A 22,276-nucleotide genomic window follows, 5' to 3' on the forward strand; every position below is an offset into this window, starting at 1 on the left:
TTCATCTCTTACTGTGCATCAGAAAATTCATACTGGTGAGAAGCCCTATGAATGTGACAAATGTGGTAAGGCCTGTAGTTGACACACAGACCTTATAATACATCAGAGAATTCATACTGGTGAGAAACCCTATGAATGTAAGCAGTGTGGAAAGGCCTTTAGTCGTTCATCCAACTTTCTGCAACATCAGCTAATTCATAGTGGTGAAACGCCATGAATGTGGGATGACCTTTAGTCTTAGTATAGGTCTTAGGGAGCATCATAGAATTCATACTGGGGAGAAACCCGACAAATGTAAGGAATGTGGAAAGGCCTTTAGTCAGGCCTCACATCTTGTTCAACATGAGCGAATTCATTCTGGGGAGAAGCCCTATGAGTGTAAGGAATGTGGGATGACATTTAGTCATGGCTATCAACTCATTCCACATCAGCAAATGCATATCAGTATAAAACCCTATGAATGTCGTGAATGTGGGAAGGCCTTTAGTCATGCTTCAGCACTTATTCAGTGTGAGAGAATTCATACTGGTGAGAAACCCTGTAAATGTGAAGAATGTGGGAAGGCCTTTATTAATGGTGGAAGGCTAAGAATGCATCACATAATTCATACTGGTGAGAAACCCTATGAATGTAAAGAATGTGGAAAGGCCTTTAATCACCCCTCAAACCTTGTTAGGCATAAGAGAATTCATACTTTAGAGAAACCACATCAGTGTAAAAAATGTTGAAAGGCCTTTAGTCATGTTGAAAGCCTTAGAATGCATCACAGAATTCACACTGGTGGGAACCCAATCAATGTAAAGAGTGTGAGTAGTGGACATCAACTAATTATACAAAGTAGATTTCATACTGGAGAGAAACTCTATGAATGTAAAGCATGTGGGAAGCCTTTAGTGTGTATGAATGACTTACTCGACCTCAGTGAATACTTTCATAGTGGTGAGAGACCTTTAGAATGTAACAAATGTGGAAAATCCTTTAGGCTTAGTTCAGGCCTTAAAGTGTATCAAAAAATTCATACTGGAGAGAAACGTTAGGAATGTAAGGACTGTGGAAAAGCATACATATGCAGTAGAGGATGTATAGTAAGTCACTGTATTTATAACACTGAGAAAAATTTTGAATGAAAAGAACATTGGAAAGCTTTTAGATATGGTTCAATTCTTAAGGCATTAAATAATTTACACTGGTGAGAAGCCCTCAGAATGTAAATAATGTTTCAGATATTTTAGTTATGACCCAAATGTTCAAATTCAGAAATTTACAGTTTATGTTTTTGTAACTCAGAGGCCTTTACTAGCATTTCTCTGTTTATGGATTACCAGAATATTTATAATGGAGAAAAATTCAGAGAATGTAGAAATGCCCTTGTTTTGTATGCTCTGTTTATAAAAGTTCTATAGCCCTAGTCAATTCTTGTTACATTTGAAAAAAACTAATGCCAAAGAAAATCCTTGTTGACTTAACAAATCTGAAAAAAAACCATCCTGATTGCCATTTGATTTTTAGAGCCTGCGTGCAAGATATCTATCCCTGTGGGAGTCTTTTGTAAGTGATCATAATAGTACCTACATTATAGTGCTGTTATTGGAGTATAAGAAACATGGAAAGCTATCTCAAACATAGTATTTATTCAGTAAGGGTGTGGTGTGTGTGTGTGTGTGTTTAGTTGCTAAGTCGTGTCCGACTCTTGCGACCTCATGAACTATAGCCCACCAGGCTTCTCTGTCCATGGGATTTCCCAAGTAAGAATACTGGAGCAGGTTGCCTTTTCCTTCTCCAGGGGATCTTCTCTACCCAGGGATCAAGTATCTTGCATTGGCAGGCAGGTTGTTTACCCCTGAGCGGTCTGGAAACTTATAGAAAGCAGTCAATACAACTAAAATTATTACAAAATGATACTCAAAAGTTTGGATTTTTTCTGTGAAAAGTAATGAATACATCTAAAAATATAGTTTAATAATTTAGAAATGTAACAGTAATCTTGAAACGGTTTTTTAACTTAAAAATTTTTCTATTAAAAATGTTAACATCAAATAAACGTTGGTGAATCTGGTCAAGAAAAATTATAAATGTTACATTATAGCATTGTTAGTAAGAAAGGGGATTTAGCCATAAATATGGAAGAAGAAAAAATCAAAGGAAAACAACTCTTTTTTAAAAGGCAGCACTATGGCACATAGTCAGGTAAGACTTAAAGAAGGAAATGATTTCTAACAGTCTTTCTAGCTCATTACTGTATGGATTACATAATTATAACAAGTCTATTAGAATAATAGGCCCTAAAAGTCAAAAGCTAAATGAAGTTTCCTTATGAAATTGAGCATAGAAAATCCAAATATATTACCCGCCAACTAAAACAGAATCTACCAAAAGAATTATGTAATTAAAAATCATTTATCTAGAATATTCAAAACTTAACTATTCTTGTTTGACTTTAAATCTTGAATGATTTAATCCAATATGAAGCAATTGATCTAATACTTTCTATTTATTTATTTATAATTAGAGGATAATTCCTTTGCAGTGTTGTGGTTCTGCTATACAACAAAGTGAATCAGCTACGTGTATACATGTATCCCCTCCCTCTTGGACCTCTCTTTCACCCCCCACCGTCACACCTGTCTAGGTCATCACGGATTACTGAGCTGAGTTTCCCTGTGCTGTACTGCAGATTTCCCCTAAGCTATCTGTTTTACACATGTTAGGGTGTTTATGTCTCCAGTCTGGTACTTGCTAATGTTAGAGGTTAGCAAATGATTGCCTTGTGGGCCAGCCACCTGTTTTCTAAGGTTTTATTGGAACACAGCCATATTCATTCACTTACATATTATCTAAAGCTGTAACAGAAAATGTATGCCCCGTAAGCCTAAAATATTTACTCTTGACCTTTAAGAACAAGTTTCCTGATCTGTGATCTCGATTCATTTGTTTTTCTAATATTAATACTAAAAGGAACCTCTCTCCCACCCCCTCAACACACCTACCTGACTATTTTTAAAATCAGGATACCTACTTTCAAACATTTCCAACCAGATAAATGTCAGAAATTAGTCATTTGAAATACCTTCCACTTTTTTTTTCTGGCAGTGTCAAAGAAGTGCCAGCAGCAAATCATATTGGTTTTGATAAAATATTGTGTATTTTTGCATAGTTGGTATTCAGTCACATAGAAGAATTGTTATTTGTCAGATAAGAATGATTCATGGAAATTACAAGTTATGCATTGTCAGCCCACCATCTGTGATGTCAGTGTGATTGTCCCTTATAACCTGTACTTCTCTAACCACTTGTTGCAGTTGGGGAATCCACTATCCTATTCACCATCTGATGATTAACATCATTGTCGCATACATGCTTTGTTGTTGTTTAGTCACTCCATAGTTTGACTCTTTGCGACCTCATGGACTGCAGCACGCCAGACTTCCCTGTTCTTCACCATCTCCATGCTTAGGTTTTAGAATTAAATATAATACAGGACAGAATAATTTGAGTTCTGTAATAAAATAAGCCTGCAATAGGTCAGCATGGTACTTCTCCAAGTTACTATATACATAGTATATAATACATGTATTATTATATATTGTTGTTAAGTCATTCAGTCGAGTCCAACTCTGTGACCCCATGAACTGTAGCATGCCAGGCTTTCCTGTCTTGGATTTTGCTCAAACTCATGTTCATTGAGTCGATGATGCCATCCAACTGTCATCCTCTGTCGCCCCTTTCTCCTCCTGCCCTCAGTCTTTCCCAGCATCAGGGTCTTTTCCAGTGAATCAGCCCTTCGCATCAGGTGGCCAAACGATTGGAGCTTCAGCTTCAGCATCAGTCCTTCCAATGAATATTCAGGATTGATTTCCTTTAGGATTGACTGGTTTGATCCTGCAGTCCAAGGCACTCTCAAGGATCTTCTACAGTACCACAATTCGAAAGCATCAATTCTTCAGCACTCAGCCTTCTTTATGGTCCAGCTGTCACATATGTTGGAGAAGGAAATGGCAGCCCACTCCAGTATTCTTGCCTAGAGAATCCCATGGACAGAGGAGCCTGGTGGGCTGCTGTCCACAGGGTTGCACAGAGTCAGACACGACTGAAGAGATGTAGCATGCATGCATGCATTGGAGAAGGAAACGGCAACCCACTCGAGTATTCTTCCCTGGAGAATCCAGGGACAGAGGAGCCTGGTGGGCTGCCATCTATGAGGTCACACAGAGTCTGACACAACTGAAATGACTTAGCAGCAGCAGCAGCTCACATACGTACTTGACTACTAGAAAAACCATGTCTTTGGCTAGACAGACCTTTGTCAGCAAAATGATGTCTCTGCTTTGTAATATGCTGTCTAGGTTGGTTATAACTTTTCTTCCAAGAAGCAAGCGTCTTTTAATTCCATGGCTGCGGTCACTGTCTGCAGTGATTTTGGAGCCTGAGAAAATAAAGTCTGTCACTATTTTCATTGTTTTCCCATCTATTTGCCATGAAATGATGGAACCAGATGCCATAATCTTAGTTTTTTGAGTGCTGAGTTTAAACCAGCTTTTTCACTCTCCTCTTTTACCTTTATCAATAGGCTCTTTAGTTCCTCTACCAAACATTTAAAGAGGAAGTAACACCAATCTTTCCTAAATTCTTCAAAAATAGAAAAGGAGAGAACACTTCCACATTCATTTTATGAAGCCAATGTTGCCTTGATACCAAAACCAGACAAAGACACTACAAGAAAAGAAAATTACAGGTCAGTATCCTTGATGGTCATATATGTAAAAATCCTCAACACAGTGTTAGCAAACTTAATATAATATATTCAAAGTATACACCATGATCAAGTGAGATTTATTCCAGGAACAATAGGATGGTTCAACATCCACAAATCAATTGATGTTATACACCACATTAGCATCATGAAAAATAAAAATGTGATCATCTCAGTAGATGCAAAAGAAAAGCATTTGACAAATATCTATTTATGATAAAAACAATGTGGGTATAGATGAGGCATAGCTCAACATGATAAAGGATATATATGAGAAGCCTACAGCTAACATTGTACTCAGTGGTGAGAGACTGAAAGCTTTCCCTGTTAAGATCAAGAACAAGACAAGGATGCCTACTCCCACCACTTTGATTAAACAGAGTACTGGGAGTCTTAGCCAGAGCAATTAAGCAGGAAAAAGTAATAAAAATGTGAGAAGTTGGAAGAGAAGTTAAACAGTGCCTCTTTGTAGACGGTAAAGCATTATATAGGACACCACCCCCCAGAAAAACCTGTTAGAATTGATAAATGAATTCAGTAAAGTTAAAAGATGCAAAATTAATATCCAGAAATCTTGGACTCCCGGACCTCTCCCATGATATCTGACTTCTGCTGCAGGGTCTCTTCCCAAAGCTCCCAAGCTTCGGATCGCCTGGGCTTCCAAGCTTTTGCTTAGAATCTGTCATCTCCCAGAGGACTCTGATAATTCTTACACCCAAGAGCTTCTACTGAGCCTCTAAGCATCGTCATGCTCTGGCATCTCCTTTGCTCTTGCTCGCCCTCTCCTTGAGCTCTGTCCCTTTCCCCAAGGTACCTTCAATCTCTCTTGAGGTTCCAGACCGCTCGTCTAGCCTACAGTTCCTCTCCTGTGCTCCCAGTATGCTAAAATGGGCATAGGCAGGATCTCGTTCTAACCTCATAGTGAGCCCCATTTTTGCACATGATAAAACTGAGGATTAGAGAAGTGAAATCATTGGCTTGAGATTACCTGTTAAATTGAAAGGCAGGGATTCAAATCCTGATTTGAATCTAGAACCTACATTTTTATCCCCACACTATATCTCATTAAAAATAGCTATCCATTAGAGGAAAAGAACTGAATTCCAGGAACTGAATCAAGCATTTCACTTAGGTAGACATTATTGTCACCATTTTACTTTGAGAAAACCAAAAACTAAGATTAAAGAACTAATAAATGGCAAAGCAAGGGCTAGAATTCTTCTGAATTCAAATTGATAAACAGCCATTATTTCACTCTTTATCCCTGTGATGTACATGAGAACACTGAATCAGAAATGTTGAAGAACTTAAGTCAAAAACAAAGTTTAGGCTTCCTTGGTGGCTCAGTGGTAAAGAATCTGCCTGCCAATGCAGGAGACACAGGTTCCATCCCTGTTCTGGGAAGATCGCACATGCCGTGGAGCAACTAAGCCACAACTACTGAGTCCTCCTGCTGCAAATACTGAAACCAGCGTGCCTAAAACCTGTGCTCCACAGAAAGAGAAGCCCACATATCAAAACTAGAGAGTAGCCCCCACTTGCTGCAACTTGAGAAAACCCACATGCAGCAATGAAGACCCAGCACAACCATAAATAAATCTTTTAAAAACAACATTTATACAAAATTGTGGGTCTTCTTTCCTTCCTCTCATATTAACACTAAATAAACAAAAGTCCACCTGTACCAAACACTCCCTCCAAGATCTCTTGAGGAAAGGAAATTACAACCAAAGAATTTGAGTGAAGGACAGGCTTTCCTGTCGAAAAGTGATCAAACACTGGCCCCTGACCTCCAAGGGATGTAGCCCACTGAATGGAGAACTTGTGCCTCTTCAGTTCAGTTGCTCAGTTGTGTCCCGACTCTTTGCGACCCCATGGACTGCAGCACACCAGGCCTCCCTGTCCATCACCAACTCCTGGAGTTTATTCAAACTCATGTCCATTGAGTCAGTGATGCCATCCAATCATCTCATCCTCTGTTGTCCCCTTCTCCTGCCTTCAATCTTTCCTAGCATCAGGGTCTTTTCAAATGAGTTAGTTCTTCGCATCAGTTTGGAGTTCAAGTTTCAGCGTCAGTCCTTCCAATGAATATTCAGGACTAATTTCCTTTAGGATGGACTGGTTGGATCTTGCAGTCCAAGGGATTCTCAAGAGTCTTCTCCAACACCACAGTTCAAAAGCATCAATTCTTTGGTGCCCAGCTTTCTTTATAGTCCAATTCTCACATCTATACATGACTACTGGAAAAACTATAGCTTTGACTAGACAGACTTCTTGACAAAGTACTGTCTCTGCTTTTTAATATGCTGTCTAGGTTGGTCATAGCTTTTCTTTCAAAGAGCAAACATCTTTTAATTTCATGATTGCAGTCACCATCTGCGGTGATTTTGGAGCCCAAGAAAAGAAAGTCTCTCACTGTTCCCACTGTTTCCCCATCTGTTTGCCATGAAGTGATGGGACTAGATGCCATGATCTTGGTTTTCTGAATGTTGAGTTTTAAGCTGACTTTTCACTCTCCTCTTTCATTTTAATCAGGAGGCTCTTTAGTTCTTCACTTTCTGCCATAAGGGTGGTGTCATCTGCATATCTGAGGTTATTGATACTTCTCCCAGCAATCTTGATTCCAGCTTGTGCTTCATCCAGCCCAGCATTTCTCCTGATGTACTCTGCATATAAGTTAAATAAGCAGGGTGACAATATACAGCCTTGACATACTCCTTTCCTGATTTGCAACCAGTCTGTTGTTCCATGTCCAGTTCTAACTGTTGCTTCTTGACCTGAATACAGATTTCTCAGGAGGCAGGGAAGGTAGTCTGGTATTCCCATCTCTTGAAGAATTTTCCACAGTTTGTTGTGATCCACACGGTCAAAGGCTTTGGCATAGTCAATAAAGCAGAAGTAGATGTTTTTCTGGAACTTGCTTTTTCGATAATCCAGCGGATGTTGGCAACTTGACCTCTGGTTCTTCTGCCTTTTCTAAATCCAGCTTGAACATCTGGAAGTTCATGGTTCACATACTGTTGAAGCCTGGCTTGGAGAATTTTAAGCATTCCTTTGCTAGCATGTGAGATGAGTGCAATTGTGCGGTAGTTTGAGCGTTCTTTGGCATTGCCTTTCTTTGGGATTGGAATGAAAACTGACCTTTTACAGTCCTGTGGCCACTGCTGAGTTTTCCAAATTTGCTGGCATATTGAGTACAGCACTTTAACAGCATCATTGTTTAGGATTTGAAATAGCTCAGCTGAAATTTCATCACCTCCACTAGCTTTGTTCACAGTGATGCTTCCTAAGGCCCACTTGACTTCACATTCCAGGGTGTCTGGCTCTAGGTGAGTGATGACACCATCTTGATTGTGTCATGAAGATCTTTTTTGTATAGTTCTTCTGTGTATTCTTGCCACCTCTTCTTAATATCTCCTGCTTCTGTTAGGCCCATACCATTTCTGTCCTTTATTGTGCCCATCTTTACATGAAAAGTTCCCTTGGTATCGCTCATTTTCTTGAAGACATCTCTAGTCTTTCCCATTCAGTTGTTTTCCTCTATTTCTTTGCATTGATCACTGAGGAAGGCTTTCTTGTCTCTCCTTGCTGTTCTTTGGAACTCTGCATTCAAATGGGTATATCTCCTTTTCTCCTTTGCCTTTCACTTCTCTTAGGACAAAGGTTATTTTTTTAATTCCTGTCTACCTTTTAGGGGATTCTAGGTGTGGGGAGGAAGAGAAATAAGCCAAAGTATTTGTTAGATTTTATTTTCTTGGGCTTCAAAATCATTGTGGACAGTGACTGCAGCCATGAAATTAAAAGATGCTCCTTGGAAGGAAAGCTATGACAAACCTAGACACCATATTAAAAAGCAAAGACATAACTTTGCTGACAAAGTTCCATATGGTCAAAGCTATGGTTTTTCCAGTAGTCATGTATGGATATGAGAGTTGGACCATAAAGAAGGCTGAGTGCTGAAGAATTGATGCTTTCCAATTATGGTACTGGAAAAGACTCTTGAGAGTCCCTTGAACTGCAAGGACAATAAACCAGTCAATCCTGAAGGAAATGAACCCTGAATATTTATTGGAAGGTCTGATGCTGAAGCTGAAGCGCCAATCCTTTGGTCAGCTGATGCAAAGAGCCAACTCATTGGAAAAGACACTGATGCTGGGAAAGATTGAAGGCAAGAGAAGGAGAAGGCAGCAGAAGATGAGATGGGTAGATAGCATCATTGACCCAATGGACATGAGTTTAAGCAAATGCCAGGAGATAGTGATGGACAAGGAAGCCTGTAGTGCTGCAGTTCATGGGGTCTCAGAGTCGGACACAACTTAGCAACTGAGTAACAACAAATTTGTTACAAATGAGAAATGTCATTTTATTTAGTATGTATTAATAGGTTTCTGGAGCTGAATGAAAAGGAGTCCATGTCGAGCCTCACCTTACAGTGGGTACCAGGTAAGGAGGCTTAAAACCTGTGGCCGGGTCTTATTTTCCAGTAGGACCCCAGAGTCTTAATAGTCAACCAAATCAGAGAGTAGGGGTAGGGATGTTGGGCAGCTTCTCCCTACGGTAAGAATTGGCTTTTGGTAGCCTTTTCCAGGCAAGTTCTAAGAATCCATACTGGGCAATGCCCGTGGGTTGGATAGTATGCACTCTGTTCTGCCCAGGCAAGGGTACAACATTCTGGAATTCAAGGGGACCTGCAGGGGCATAAGAACTACCACACATCAGGTCACAGAGTAACCGTTCACCAGGCACCAACTCCTTGATCCTTGCAGCCTCTTCGTAGATGGTCTGTTGTGGTTGGAGTCTCTTTCTCTGCAGCAACTCCAGTAGCAGCCTCTGGATTCGGGGGGACTTGAGCTGGTACAAGTCCATGAGACGTTTGAACTGTTCCATCCACGCAGCACTGTCTCTTGCATATTGCTTCTGCAACATCCGCAGAACATGGTATAAGGCCACAAATGTCTCCCATTGGGGGAGCTCTTCCTTGTCTTTAGAGACAGGTTGTGCCTTCTTTTCCAGCTGGGGCAGCTTGAGGGCCCTGCCTTCACCCTTCAGAGCCCTGAGATCATTCTGAAACATCAGTGCCAGAGTTTGTTTTTCCACAGAAGCATGGGCACCTGTGAAAATGTCTCTTGTGGCAGGATGAAAGTGTTGCATTCCCATCTCTTGGAGAACATGGGATAATTGCTGTGCCCGTGCACTCCTGTAAGGCTTTCCTAAAAGAAGCCAAGTTAGAGCCTTTGGGTCTTGAACCCTGTAGGTCATTGATGGTAATGCTGATGTAGGGATGGGCTGAGCCTTTGCCTTGTGAAATGTGGGGAGCTCACTTCTCCCCAAGGCTCGGATGTCCAAGGACTCTTTATCCACAGAGGGATAGACGGCTGTAGGAACATCCTTTCTAGTTTGATAAAGGTGCTGTAACTTGTTGACAGCAGTGGATAACTGCTGTACCTGCTCCTTCCTGTAGGACTCAGCTAAGGGATACCAACTGAGATCCTGTGTGGTCTGAGTCCTGTTAGTAGCTGACAGTAACACTGGCTCATGGATAGGGAATGACTCTCCCCAGCTCTCCATTTCTTTCCTTCTGATTGGAGGGATCGCTTTTATGTATACTGGGCTCAAAGCATCTTTATAGCGTCGTGATATATCTCTGTGACCTACCTGTAGGTTCTGCTGGAGGCGTTTAGCCACAGCTTTAAGACTGTACAGATGGGTCTGTTTCAAATATCCCTTTGAAGTGAGGTGCTTGAGGAGTTGGCTCAGTCTATGGAAACTGTCCCTTGAAAGTTGTTCTCCTGCTTCCAGTCTTATTAAGGCATTACTAATCCAGTCCCCATCTGGGGAATCAAGCCTTTTAGCTGGCATAGAGGTAAGGGATGGGTACAGGGCTGGAGCTGGGGTTGGGGTTGGGGCAGGGGCCTGGCCCTCAGTCTTGCCCTTTTGAGAATCCTGAGACTTTAAGAACCACTTCCATGTGCCGTCTTTGGGCCTGTGTTTAGGTTTCTGTGATTCTCTGATAATTTCAGTTAAGCGGGACTTTGGCTTGTGGAGGCCTTTTGGGGTCTGGGTCTCCATTCCCATGACTTGTAAAAACATGCCCTTGCCTTTCTCCAAGAGCACATCCTCTCGTCTTCCCCATGACGTTGTCATGGGGTGTGCTTTAAGAAGTTGACTTTCCTGTCCTAAATCGAAATGATGCCCTAACACTTTCAGGAGCATTCCCTTTTCTTTTCCCAGGGCTATAGGAAATGGTGTTTTGAGAGGGCTCTTCATAATTGTTGGCCACATAGTCTTATCACTAACTGTGGGACTTACCTGTCCATAAAACAGTGTGTCTTTTTTAGGAGCCATTTCTTCTTCAGCTATGTCCTCCCTTTTTTCAGCAAGAACCTCACTTACTGTCTCTGGCTTCACAGGGAGCTCTGTTTTCCACACTCTCTGCTTTACTGGGAGCATTGCCTCTGTAAGTCTTCTTGGCTGTTCCTTCTCTTTACTCATACTCTTCTCATCCTTCTGTCTTGCCTTCTTTTCCTCCTCTTTTTTCTCTGTCTTCTCCATTTTTTCTTCTTCCTCCTCTTTCTCACTCAGACTCTTCTCCTTCTCACTCAGAGCCTTCTCTTTCTTACTCAGACTCTTCTCTTTTTCACTCAGACTCTTCTTCTCACTCAGATGCTTCTCCTCCTCGCTCAGCCTCTTCTCACTCAGGCCCTCTTCCTCCTCGCTCAGGCTCTCCTCCTCTTTCTCACTCAGCCTCTCCCCCTCCTCCTCACTCAGCTTCTTCTCCTGACTCAGACTCTTCTCTTTTTCATTCAGATGTTTCTCCTCACCTAGGCCGTCCTCTTCCTTCTCACTCGGACTCTTCTCCTCACTCAGGCCCTCTTCCTCCTCACTCAGGCTCTCCTCTTCTGCACTCAGACTCTCCTCCTCATGCAGGCTCTCTTCCTCTTCACTCAGACTCTCCTCCTCACTCAGGCTCTCTTCCTCTTCACTCAGACTCTCCTCCTCACTCAGGCTCTCTTCCTCTTCACTCAGACTCTCCTCCTCACTTTGGCTCTCCTCCTCCTCACTGAGGTCCTCCTCCTCCTCCTCCATGTGTGGCTCCCCACCTTCCTCCTTGCTGAGGGGCTCCATCTCTTCTTCATGTGGGCCCTCTTTTTCCTTCTCCTTCAGCTTCTCTTTCTCCTGAGTCAGTTTCTTTTCCTTTTTCCTTATTTGGATTGAACTCTTTTTCTTATGCTTCCCAGCCAAGCTCTCCTCCAATTTCTCTTTAGTCAGGCTTACTTTCTTTTCCTTCTTCTTCATCAGGTATTTCCGTTTCTCTTTCTTGGGCAGAATCTCCTCCTCCTCCTCCTCCTCCTCTCCTTCAATGAGCCTCTCCTTGTCTATCCTCTTCTTAGTTGGAGCTTCCACTTCCTTCTCAATCAAACTCTCTGATAAGCCTTCAAATAGTATGTCTCTGATATTCTCTAATAACCACTTTACCTGGGTCTTTTCTGGTTTCTTCTTGATTATCTTTAGAAGCTTCTTCAGCTGCTTTTTTCCTAACAGATTTTGCTGCTGGGCCTCTTTTAATATACTATCTACCTGGGTTTTATCTAATAGTATATTTTCCTGGACCTTCTCTAATAACCTTTGGTCTTCCTCCAAGCCCTCTTCATCGGTCAGTATTCTCTGTTCAGTAGCTAGTCTGTCGTCTTCTAGTTTTCTCTCTTTCTGAACCAGCTGCTTCTCTTCTTTGGTTATTTCCTCCAGTTCTTTAGAAAATTCCCACCTCTGGCCATCAGTTTCACTCATTTCCATAGAAAACAATTGATCTTCCTCAGATATTCCTGTTTCTTTCAATGGCACTCTACTCATTTCTCTAATTATTTTAGCCAGGATCTGCATCAGGTGACTCTCTTTCTTCCTTATATCTTTTTCTCTGGAACTAGTCTCTCTTCCTTCAGAACTAATCCCCACCCCCGTATCCAGTTTCCTCATTTCCTGTATACTCTCCTCTTGGATTCTTTTCTTTTCTTCCTTAGCAACACCCATCTCCTTGGCCCTGACGTCACAGGCCAGTTTCCCCTCTTCTTCAATAGTTTCTTTCTCTTCTTGAGTTGCTTTTTTCTTTCTCTTAGTTACACCAGTTCCTTCCCTGGCTATTGCCCTTTCTTTCTCGGCAATATGCCTCTCTTCCTTGCCCAGAATACTGTCTTTTTGAGTCAGTCTTTTCTCCAAAGCCCTTGCCTGTCTTTGCTGGGACTTTTTCTCCATTTCACCGGCTTGTTTCTTCTCTTCTCGGGACAATTTCTCTTTTCTCCAGGCCCATTGTTTTCTTTGCTCACTCTCTTTCTGACCCTGTAATCTGTCTTTCTGGGCCTGTTTCTCCTCTGGTAGGGCTAGTTTTTTTTTGTGGGCCCATTGTTTTTTTTCCTTGCTGATTTTCTTCTCTTTTTCCATGACCCATTTCTCTTCTTTTGGGGACACTTTCTCAATTTTCTGTCTACTTTTCTCTTTTGAGACCAGTTTCATTTTTTCTCTGACTAGTTGGGTTTTTTCCTCTGCTGCTTTCTCTACTTTTGGAGTCAATTTTTCCTTTTTCTGATCCCATCTCTTTCCTTCCTGGGCCTGTTTCTCTCCTTTCAGTGACAGTTTCTCCATTTCCCCAGCCTCTCCCTTCTCTCCTAGGTCCACTTTTCTCCCTGAGATCTGTCGTCTCTTTTTCTTGGTTATTTTCTCCACTTTCTGGGCCCCTCCCTCCTTCTCCCACGCTTCGCTTGCCCTTTTCTGGGTCTGTTTAACTTCTTCTTGTGACAGTTTCTCCTTTTCTCCAAACAGTTCCTCCTCTTTTTGGCTTAGTTTCTGTCTTTTCCTGGCTAATTGTTTGTCCTTGGCATCTTCCTCCTTTTCCTTAGCCTGCCTTTCCTTCTGGTCTACTTTCTCCGGTTTCTCAACTGGCTTTTCCTTTTTTTGGATTTGTTTCTTTTTATGGGCCTCTTTCTTCTCTATCATGAACGATTTCTTCTTTTCTCGGATCAATTTCATCTCTCGCTTTACCGAGCTGTGTCTTTTCAATGTCCGTTTTCCCTTTTTCCCAGACAGTCTTTCCTCTACTTTAGACAAATGTTCCTCTTCCTGGGCCAATTTTTCTCTTTCCCAGGCCTCTTCCTCATCATGTTTCTCCATTCCCCCCATGTGTTTCTTTATTTTGCGATAGTTTTTCATCATTTTTTCAATTTGTTTCTCTAGGTGCTGGATTATTTTCTCCTTCTCCTGGGCCAGCTCCTCCTCTTCCTCACCCAGCTCCCCCAGTTCCTCATTGAGCTCCTCCAGTGCCTCAATTAGCTTCTCCATTTCCTCACCCAGCACCTCCAATTCCTTTCTCAGCTCTTCATCTTCTTCACTCAGCTCCCCATCTTCCTCACTCAACTCCTCCTCTTCCTCCATCAGCTCCTCTTCTTCCTCCATCAGCTCCTCCTCTTCCTCCATCAGCTCCTCCTCTTCATGGAGCAACTTCCTCTCTTCCCAGATAGGCAACCCTTCTTCCTGGGCCTGCCTGCCTTCTTTGTACCATGTTCTTTGTCCGGGGGTGACCTTTCCCCCTTTCCAGTTCATCCTCTTTCCTTTACCTAGTAGTTCCTCTTCTTTCCCAGTTCCCTTCTTTTCTCTTTGGACTAACTTCTGCTCTGCCTTGGTTAACTTCTTTTGTGAGATGGGTGATATTTCTTCCTCCTCAGCTCTTTTTTCTTTTTGAAGGATTGATTTCTTGTCCTTGGTCAGTTTCTCTTTTCCTTGCATTAATTTCAAATCCTGCTTACTCAGTTTTCTTGCTTCCCCAGTTATTTTCCCTTTTTGCATAGCTAGTGTCTTTACTTTTTGGAATCTCATTTTGTCTGATACTTGGTCATCATCTAAGTAAACAAGTTTCTTTTTCTTGACTTTAGAAGACACCTTGCCTTTCTTTAACATTTTTTTAGCTCTTTGTTCTTCTCGTTCTCTGGGTTCTACTGTCTTTTCTTTCTTGACAACCTCTGTAACCACTTCTGTTACAACAGGTGTTTCTTCCATCTCCATGTCATCCAGTTCTGATGAGTCCTTTAAAAGAGGACAAATCTCCTGGAAGAGATCCCAGCTGGGCTCTTGGGGAGCAAGTATTGCCTGAGCCCAGTTCACCACCTCTTGACTCAGATCCCTTAACATTCGTGGATCAGAACTTGCTATCCTTGAGGTCACAAGATTGCAAATGTCATCCCGCCAAGATCTGGCTTCTGACTTGGTTGTACGGCCGGGCATCCCAGACAACCCACGACCACCCTTTCTAAATACTTTTGTTGCATCTTCTTCTTGCTCAGCAACCTGTGTAACCTCTTTCTTGGGCTCTTCTGCAGTTGTTTCTGGAATTACCTTCAATTTTCTCTTCTCTTTCAACTTCACACGTACTTTGTCATGGCTTTTTTTCATTGCTCTTTCCCAAAGCCTTTTCAGGTTTTCTTGTCTCTGCACCTTAGGGATCCCTTTTCCATAATCTCTCATGTCCTGTTGATCTATGGCCTTCATAACTCCCATGGCCTCCACTGCCTCTCTGGCCTTCACTGTTTTTTTGATCTTCAAGGCTTTTGTGGGTTCTGTGACTTCTGTGGCCTCCAACACAACCTCCTTTGATTCAGCATCCTCTTTGGATGTGACTGGGCTGAAAGTACTTAGTGACAAGTCTGGCTCTGAGGCAACATCCTGAATGTCGATTTGATCTGATTCCTTGGCTTCTCTCCGTTCATCTTCATGCTCTAAAGTCACCAACACAGGGCTCAATTCTGTCTCTCCCTGCTTCCTGGAAACTTTCATGTCCTTTTTAACTGCAGAGATATTGGGAGAAAAGTAATTGAGAAAAACACAGAGGTCCTGAGTGAGATCCTCTGACACATCTAGTTCAATGAACTGCTGTAAAGGGTAACAAAAAGTACAGGCAACAAAAGCTTTATGGCCCAGAAGTGCCTGCTGTTTTATCCCAGTTTCCATATCCCTAAAGAAATAAGACCTTGGTATTTGTTGTGGGAAGATCCCCCAGAGAAGGAAACGGCATCTCACTCCAGTATTCTTGCCTGGGAAATGCCATAGACAGAGGAGCCTGGCAAGCTACAGTCCATAGGGTCCCGAAGAGTTGGACAGGACTGAAGTGAGTTAGGACAGCACAGCACAAAGAAATGAGACCTTGATGTTTGTTGTGGGAAGATCTCCTGGAGAAGGAAATGGCAACCCACTCCAGTATTCTTGCCTGGGAAATCCCATGGACAGAAGAGCCCGGCAGGCTACAGTCCATGGGGTCACAAAAGAGTCACACACAACTTAGTGACTAAACAATAAAAACACATTTGTTATGGGGTAGATCTTTCCCGGAAAGGTTACTTTCTGTGAAAGAGTCTTACTTAAGTCTGTCACCACTGGTATCTTTTTATATAACTTGGGCTTATTGACCCTGCCTTTTGGTGCCCTAAAGTGGGCCCCAAATATACCCTATATGTCACCCCATACATACTGAGATTTTTGCTCTTTGCTGTAACAACATGTGTCATCCTTTGCTTTGGTTTGGCGATCTTTGCAGGTTCTGACCAAATTTTGAGTGTTTGTTCATCAGGAGCCTCAGGTTCATGATCCCTTGATATAACTAAAACCAAAGGAGGTTTCTCCTCTCTGTGTGACAGGGTCAGGTTCTCATTTAACCGCTGTTCCACCTGAGTAAGCAGGTACTGGATACCACTAGCTTGAATTCCCAGCAGCTGGTCCAGAGAGATTTCTCCAATAAAGTCTTGCCTACAAAAGTCAAGGTAAAACAAGGATTATACTGAGCCATCAATAAAACAAAATTAGAGGAAAAGGAGGAGGAGAAGGAAGAAGAGGAACAGGAGGTAGTGGCTTAAGTATAGTGGAAGAAGCAGGGCTAAAGTAACCATCTAGGACAGAGTAGTTCAAGGTAAAAGATGGATAAAGAGGTAAAAATCTACAACAGCAAGGAATGAGTAGTCAGAGTGACCCAAGATGCTTCTTTAGTTGGGAGATTTGGGGACTTGAGTCTTGAAGAATCTTAAGGAAGTGAGGAAATGATGGAAGAGCAGGCTACTCAATGGACAGAAAAAGAGGGTGTCAGCTACAAATTGCCACTTGCCAAGGACACTTGCCATCTGCCTCTACAAGGATTAAGTCATGTGCCACTGTGGCTTGTTGACCTTCAACACACCCTGAACTGTGTTCAGGAGGTGGAGATCAGGAACAAGGCAGTCTGCTCTGGAAAAGCTGGCAGAGCAGATCTTTAGATAGTTAGGTATTTTCAGGAACTGATTTTATGTGCCCAATTCCTTCTTTTTTCTTTTTTGAACTTTTAATTTTTTATTGGGATATAGCCAATTAACAATGTTGTGATAGTTTCAGGTGAGCAGCAAAGGGACTCAGCCATACATATACATGTATCCATTCTTCCCCAAACCCCCTCCCATTCAGGCTGCCACATAACACTGAGCAGAGTCCCATGTGTTAATACAGTAGGTCCTTGTTAGTTACCCATTTTAAATACAGCAGTGTGTACATGACCATCCCAAACTCCCTAACTGTCCTTTCCACCTGGCAACCATAAGTTCATTTTCTAAGTCTGTGAGTCTCTTTCTGTTTTGTAAGATCATTTGTATCATTTCTTTTTAGATTCCACATATAAGGGATGTCATATGATATTTCTCCTTCTCTGTCTGATTTACCTCACTCAGTATGACACTTGCTAGGTCCATCCATATTGCTGCAGATGGCATTATTTCATTCTTTTTAATGTATGAGCCCAATTCTTGCATCTCCTTATATCTAGAAAAGCACCAGATTCCTTCATGGTGATATCTGCTCCTTGTGACTAGCAGAAACCTGCAAAAATATGTGCTTGATTGTATGAACTCCCCCTTCACCAAAATCACATATATATTGACCTCCCCCTGCCCCCCAACCCATCTCTTTGGAGCATTTTCTCAGAAATATCTGAAATGCTGTCATAGCCTGAGCTATGATTCTTATTTTGCCCAAATAAAACTTAACTCATGACTCTCACATTGTGCTTTTTTTTTTAAAGTCAGTAAGGGATAGTGTGGTGTGTGGGGGGGGGGGGGGTAAGCAAATAGAAATAAAGAACACAGGCAGAGGAAAAGAACAGAAAAATCTGTGGGAAAAGGAAAAGAAGCAGTCAGATCAGGAGCCAGAAGGAACAGAAGGGAATAAGGTTACTGACTTACTGCATTTCCTTGAGAATGTCTCGTCTCTTCAGCAGAGCTATCAGCAGGCTCTTAGTTTGGATGCCCGTGACCCTTGCCATAAGGTATAAGGCCTTAGCCCGCACATTTTTATCGCTGTCCATCAATCCCACAGCCAGGGGAATCGCAAAGAGACGGCTCATGAAGCCTAGCTTCTCCAATCCCTCCCAGGCTGTCTCCCGGACCTCTGGATTGGAATGAGTTGTGTCTTCCATGAGGCAACAAGCAGTCTCAGAGTGCCACCTTGGAGATACTTGATGGGAGGCAAAAATCTGTGCCAGGATACTGATATATGTCTTGTATTGCTCTATAGAACAGTAAACTCTGAGGTTGAGGACGGTCTCAATTATAGTATTGATAAGTCCTTCATCCAGTTTTCTTCCCATCCAATTTTGACTGGCCAAGTTTACAAGAATATCAAAGAAAGTTTGTTTCCCCAGCATGGGTTTTTGGTCTGGTTTCCTCTTTGAGATTTTCTGTTTTATTGAAGTCACAGGTGACACTGCCTGACTTCTGCTGAGTCCAGTCATGTCCCAGTCCTTATCTTGGTAGGATAGGTGGAGATCACAGTGCAAGAAGACGGGTGTACCCTCAGGCCAAAGACGGGCACGGATCACTGAGTTGGGGATGTAGCCATCTGGAGGAAAGGGCCAAGGCCGCCCTTGACCAAAGAAATGACATAATATCTGGTAGGGTTTCAACCCATCCCAGCCGGCCAGTCGCAACTGAGAAGGAACCACGAATGGGGGACGATCACGCTTGGGAGTAAGAGTAGGAAAATCAGTATACTTATCTTCCAGAAAATGCAATGTGGGTTCCTCCTGTATCACAGAGGACTTAGGCCTCTCTTCCTCTACAACATGGGGCACAGTATGGTCAAAGGCAATCATCCGTTTGTTAACAAGGGCCTCTAGCCCCTGTAATTCCTGCGACCCTTGACCAAAGTAGACAAATTTGGGTACAAATACTTTTTCGAATGAAAAGAAGAAGCTAGGCAGGAAGGGTTTAGGGGCTTCTTGTATGTCATCTGCATTGTCCAGGAGAGTTAGGTGAATCAGCTGGGCTGGAGGGAGCAGTTTTAAGCAGGATACCAGGTAAAGACTCTGGTTAAAAGTCAAAAGCAGGTCACCCCGGTTATTGGCAAAGCACAGTGGGCCAAAATGTAGCGCAGAGTCCAACTCGGTTATGAGTTTCCCATGGAAGTCCCAGATCCGGACTGAGCCGTTATAGTCCCCTGTGACAAAAAGTTTCAGGGAAAGGCAAACATCAAATGAAGTGATGGCACACTGGTGCAGGCATTTTGTCTCTTTAAACTCAGATCTCTGCTTTGAGCCTGGAGATGTCAGAAAGTCCTGATAACTCCAGAGATGCCAGTGGTGGTTCTCAGTGATGGCACCCACAGAACCTGGCAAGAGTATCACGTGTTTTAGGGGGCAAACACAGAGAATTTTGCTGACAGGCTGCAGGACTGCCCTGTCCCCCTGCAGAACAGCTTCTGTCAGATATACAGTATTATCCATGCCATAGGAACAGAGCAAGGAGTACTCCTGGGGACCCTCCAGGGTAGACAATGCCAGGACTGCCCCAGAGTGAAGAATCTTTGCTGCTCGGGCACAGCTGTAGTGGGAGAGGATTCTCACAGTGCCGCTGTCATGCCCACTGAACATCAGTCCTACAAGGCCCTTACCCAAATGGTACTGCCCATAGGCCAGGCATTTGACTCTATCCCCAAGGCTTCCTGAAGGACACATAAGATACTTGGCTGTGCAAGGAGAGCGTGTTGCATCAAACACCAGCACCTCTGAACTATCTGTTGCCACAAAGAGCTCCTCTCTGTGTGAGTCATAGGCCCAAGCCACAGCCTGATCCATGATAAGTAGAGGCCAGGTGATAACCAGGAGATCTCCCGTTACTGGAGACAAGAAGCGCAACAGACCATCCTTAGTGGCACATAAGATCCGAGTCCAATTATGGCCACAGCAGACCCGCCGCACCTCCTGGGGAGCAGAACCACAGATATTGAAGAGGCTATAAAAGTAGGGCAGGTGATACAATGAGACAGTGTGGTTAGTCTGGCAGAAAAAGGTGCTATTATCAATGAACTGCAGTCTCTGCATGTTCTTATCAATATCCAGCTGCCGCAGCAAGTTCCCAAAGGCAAGGTTCCATTCCTTCACTACACCTTCACCACCCGCTGTTAGTAAGGTATAGGTCTCTGACCGGCTTTGGATACACATCACTGATGAGGAATGAGCCTGGAAGCTGTGGAGGAAGTTACCTTGGTCTAGACCCCAAGCATGGATTTCTCCATCCTTGTTTCCAACATAGAAGTAGCCCTGAGATAAACAAGTGAAGGAGCAGGTGATGGTGGAGCCACTGTTGATGGGAGTGAACTTCTTCACCTCTTCCAGTTGGCCCTGACCTTGGTGGGTGAAGACTCTCACCTTATTTTCACAATGAGCCAGCAGGGAGCCCGGGGGGGCATTCAGGGAAAAGCCTTGAACAAGCTCACCACCAGGCATAGGCACAGTTTGGGCCATTTGCAGGCCCCTGCCATTCGGCAAGATAAACCAGGTGACCACAGCCCCCAGGGTACCAGAGAGAAGCATCTCAGTTTCTGAGTCATAGCTGAGGCAGCTGATGGAGAAACGACAGGGGACCATACCCAGAGATATGAACCCTTGATGGTGATCCCCAAAGAGCCACAGGTGCATGTCATCACAGTAAGCAATTAACATGTGATAGGGACCTGTGTGGACCATTGCTTGGATGGGTGGCACTTGAGCCATCACATGGAACTTTATCTTTTTTATCACTCCTTCCATTTCTGCAGCTTTCTTCTGAATCCAGAGTACTGCCTAGAAGAGGATGAGAGATGAAAGCCTCACCATGGAGGAAGTCTGCTCCCCAAAGTGAGGGGTAGATGGACCTCCCTGGTGGGCCGGTGGCTATGGCTCTGTGCTCCCAATTCCGGGGGCCTGAATTAGATCCCTGGTCAGGGAACCAGATCCTACATGCCACAGCAAAGATCAAAGATCCCACATGCTGCAACTAAGACCTGGCACAGCTAAATAAATAAAAATTTTAAGTGAGGGATAGAAAAAGGTTGAATGTTTAGATCCCTTTTCCCTCTTGTGGGTCTAAGAAAAGACTGAATAGCTTGACTTTGGGAGTTTCCTGATGCTAGGAGTCAGGTGTGTGATAGAAGCACTATGCTTAAGGCTCTTTCCTTGGCCTTTAGCCTACTTTATGTGGAATATGAATTCTGTCAGCCTGATGACTAGAGGGGAAGAAGGATCACCGCATCCAGGGCAGAGTGGGATATAGAGATGGGTATTACAATGAGCTAGCTTAGAATCACCCTCAGCATCCTGAGATGAGGGCAGTTGAAGTATGATGCATGTAAAGTGGATTAAGAACGAGGTAGGGGACTTCCCTGGTGGTCCAAAGATTAAGAATTTGCCTGCCAATGTAGGGGACATGGGTTCATTCCATGGCCTGGGACTATTCACATGCTGTGGAGCAGCTAAGCCTGTGTGCCACAAATATTGAGTCTGTGCTATAGAGCCCACAAGCCACAACTAGTGGGCCTATGCAGCGTGACTGCTGAAACCTGTGTGCCCTAGAGTGTATGCTCTGTGACAAAAGAAGCCACTTCAGTGAGAAAGCCGCTCACTGCAACTAGAGAGTAGCCCCCATTCATCATAACTGGAGAATGGCTGAGCCCAGCAACAAAGACCCAGTGCAGCCAAATAAATAAATACAATTAAAAAAAAAAAAAAAAAGGATGACATAACTTTACCTGCATTTGTTTTGAATACGGTTCTGCCCGGCTTAAGGAGACAAAATAGTTGTCATCAATGGAGTAGAAGCAGATGAAAGGTTTGCTGTCAGGATGGTGAGACTCTTGGCATAGAATATCAGCCCAGTCACTCAGCATGTTCACATCACCCTCTGTTTTTTCATCAACCTGAGAGAGAGGAGTGACCTGAGCTAAGAGGGTTGAATCCCCACATACTCATTCATTTAATGAATATTTACTGAGGGATTAGTGGAAATCTGTTCTTTCGCTAACCCAACATTTATTCACCCTACTTCTAGAAAGCACAATTGGGGGAGCTATCCTCTCCTCCCTAGCCCTCAGAATGCATCCTAATTCATCAAAGTATCTGCCAGCCTTTCTCACCAAATTTCCATAAAAGAAGTAAGCCCCAACACCCCAACATATCTATTCTATATAATGGGTATTAATTCTTCCCTATGCATCTGG

At 43.2% G+C, this 22,276-nt stretch overlaps 2 protein-coding genes across 2 annotated transcripts in view; one reads left to right on the forward strand and one right to left on the reverse strand.

Moving 5' to 3' along the window:
* LOC133055076 (zinc finger protein 607-like) overlaps positions 1–1,037 on the forward strand; it is a 47,426-nt gene extending 46,389 nt beyond the window's left edge. Inside the window, 3 exon segments of the mRNA XM_061140548.1 lie at positions 41–180; positions 254–804; positions 955–1,037. Of these exon segments, the coding sequence (XP_060996531.1) occupies positions 41–180; positions 254–804; positions 955–1,037 (774 nt within the window).
* An 8,228-nt stretch (positions 1,038–9,265) lies between these two features.
* LOC133055077 (WD repeat-containing protein 87-like) lies at positions 9,266–20,795 on the reverse strand. The gene is made up of 6 exons (XM_061140549.1): positions 17,989–20,795; positions 16,396–16,534; positions 12,026–12,157; positions 11,329–11,857; positions 10,280–10,602; positions 9,266–10,036 (listed from the first exon to the last, which is right to left on the reverse strand). Exons 1-6 carry the CDS (start codon positions 20,793–20,795, stop codon positions 9,266–9,268), a joined length of 4,701 nt encoding a protein of 1,566 aa, XP_060996532.1.
* Positions 20,796–22,276: the final 1,481 nt, after the last annotated feature.

Source organism: Dama dama, chromosome 4 (assembly GCF_033118175.1).
Source record: "Dama dama isolate Ldn47 chromosome 4, ASM3311817v1, whole genome shotgun sequence".
NCBI classification, from domain to species: domain Eukaryota; kingdom Metazoa; phylum Chordata; class Mammalia; order Artiodactyla; family Cervidae; genus Dama; species Dama dama.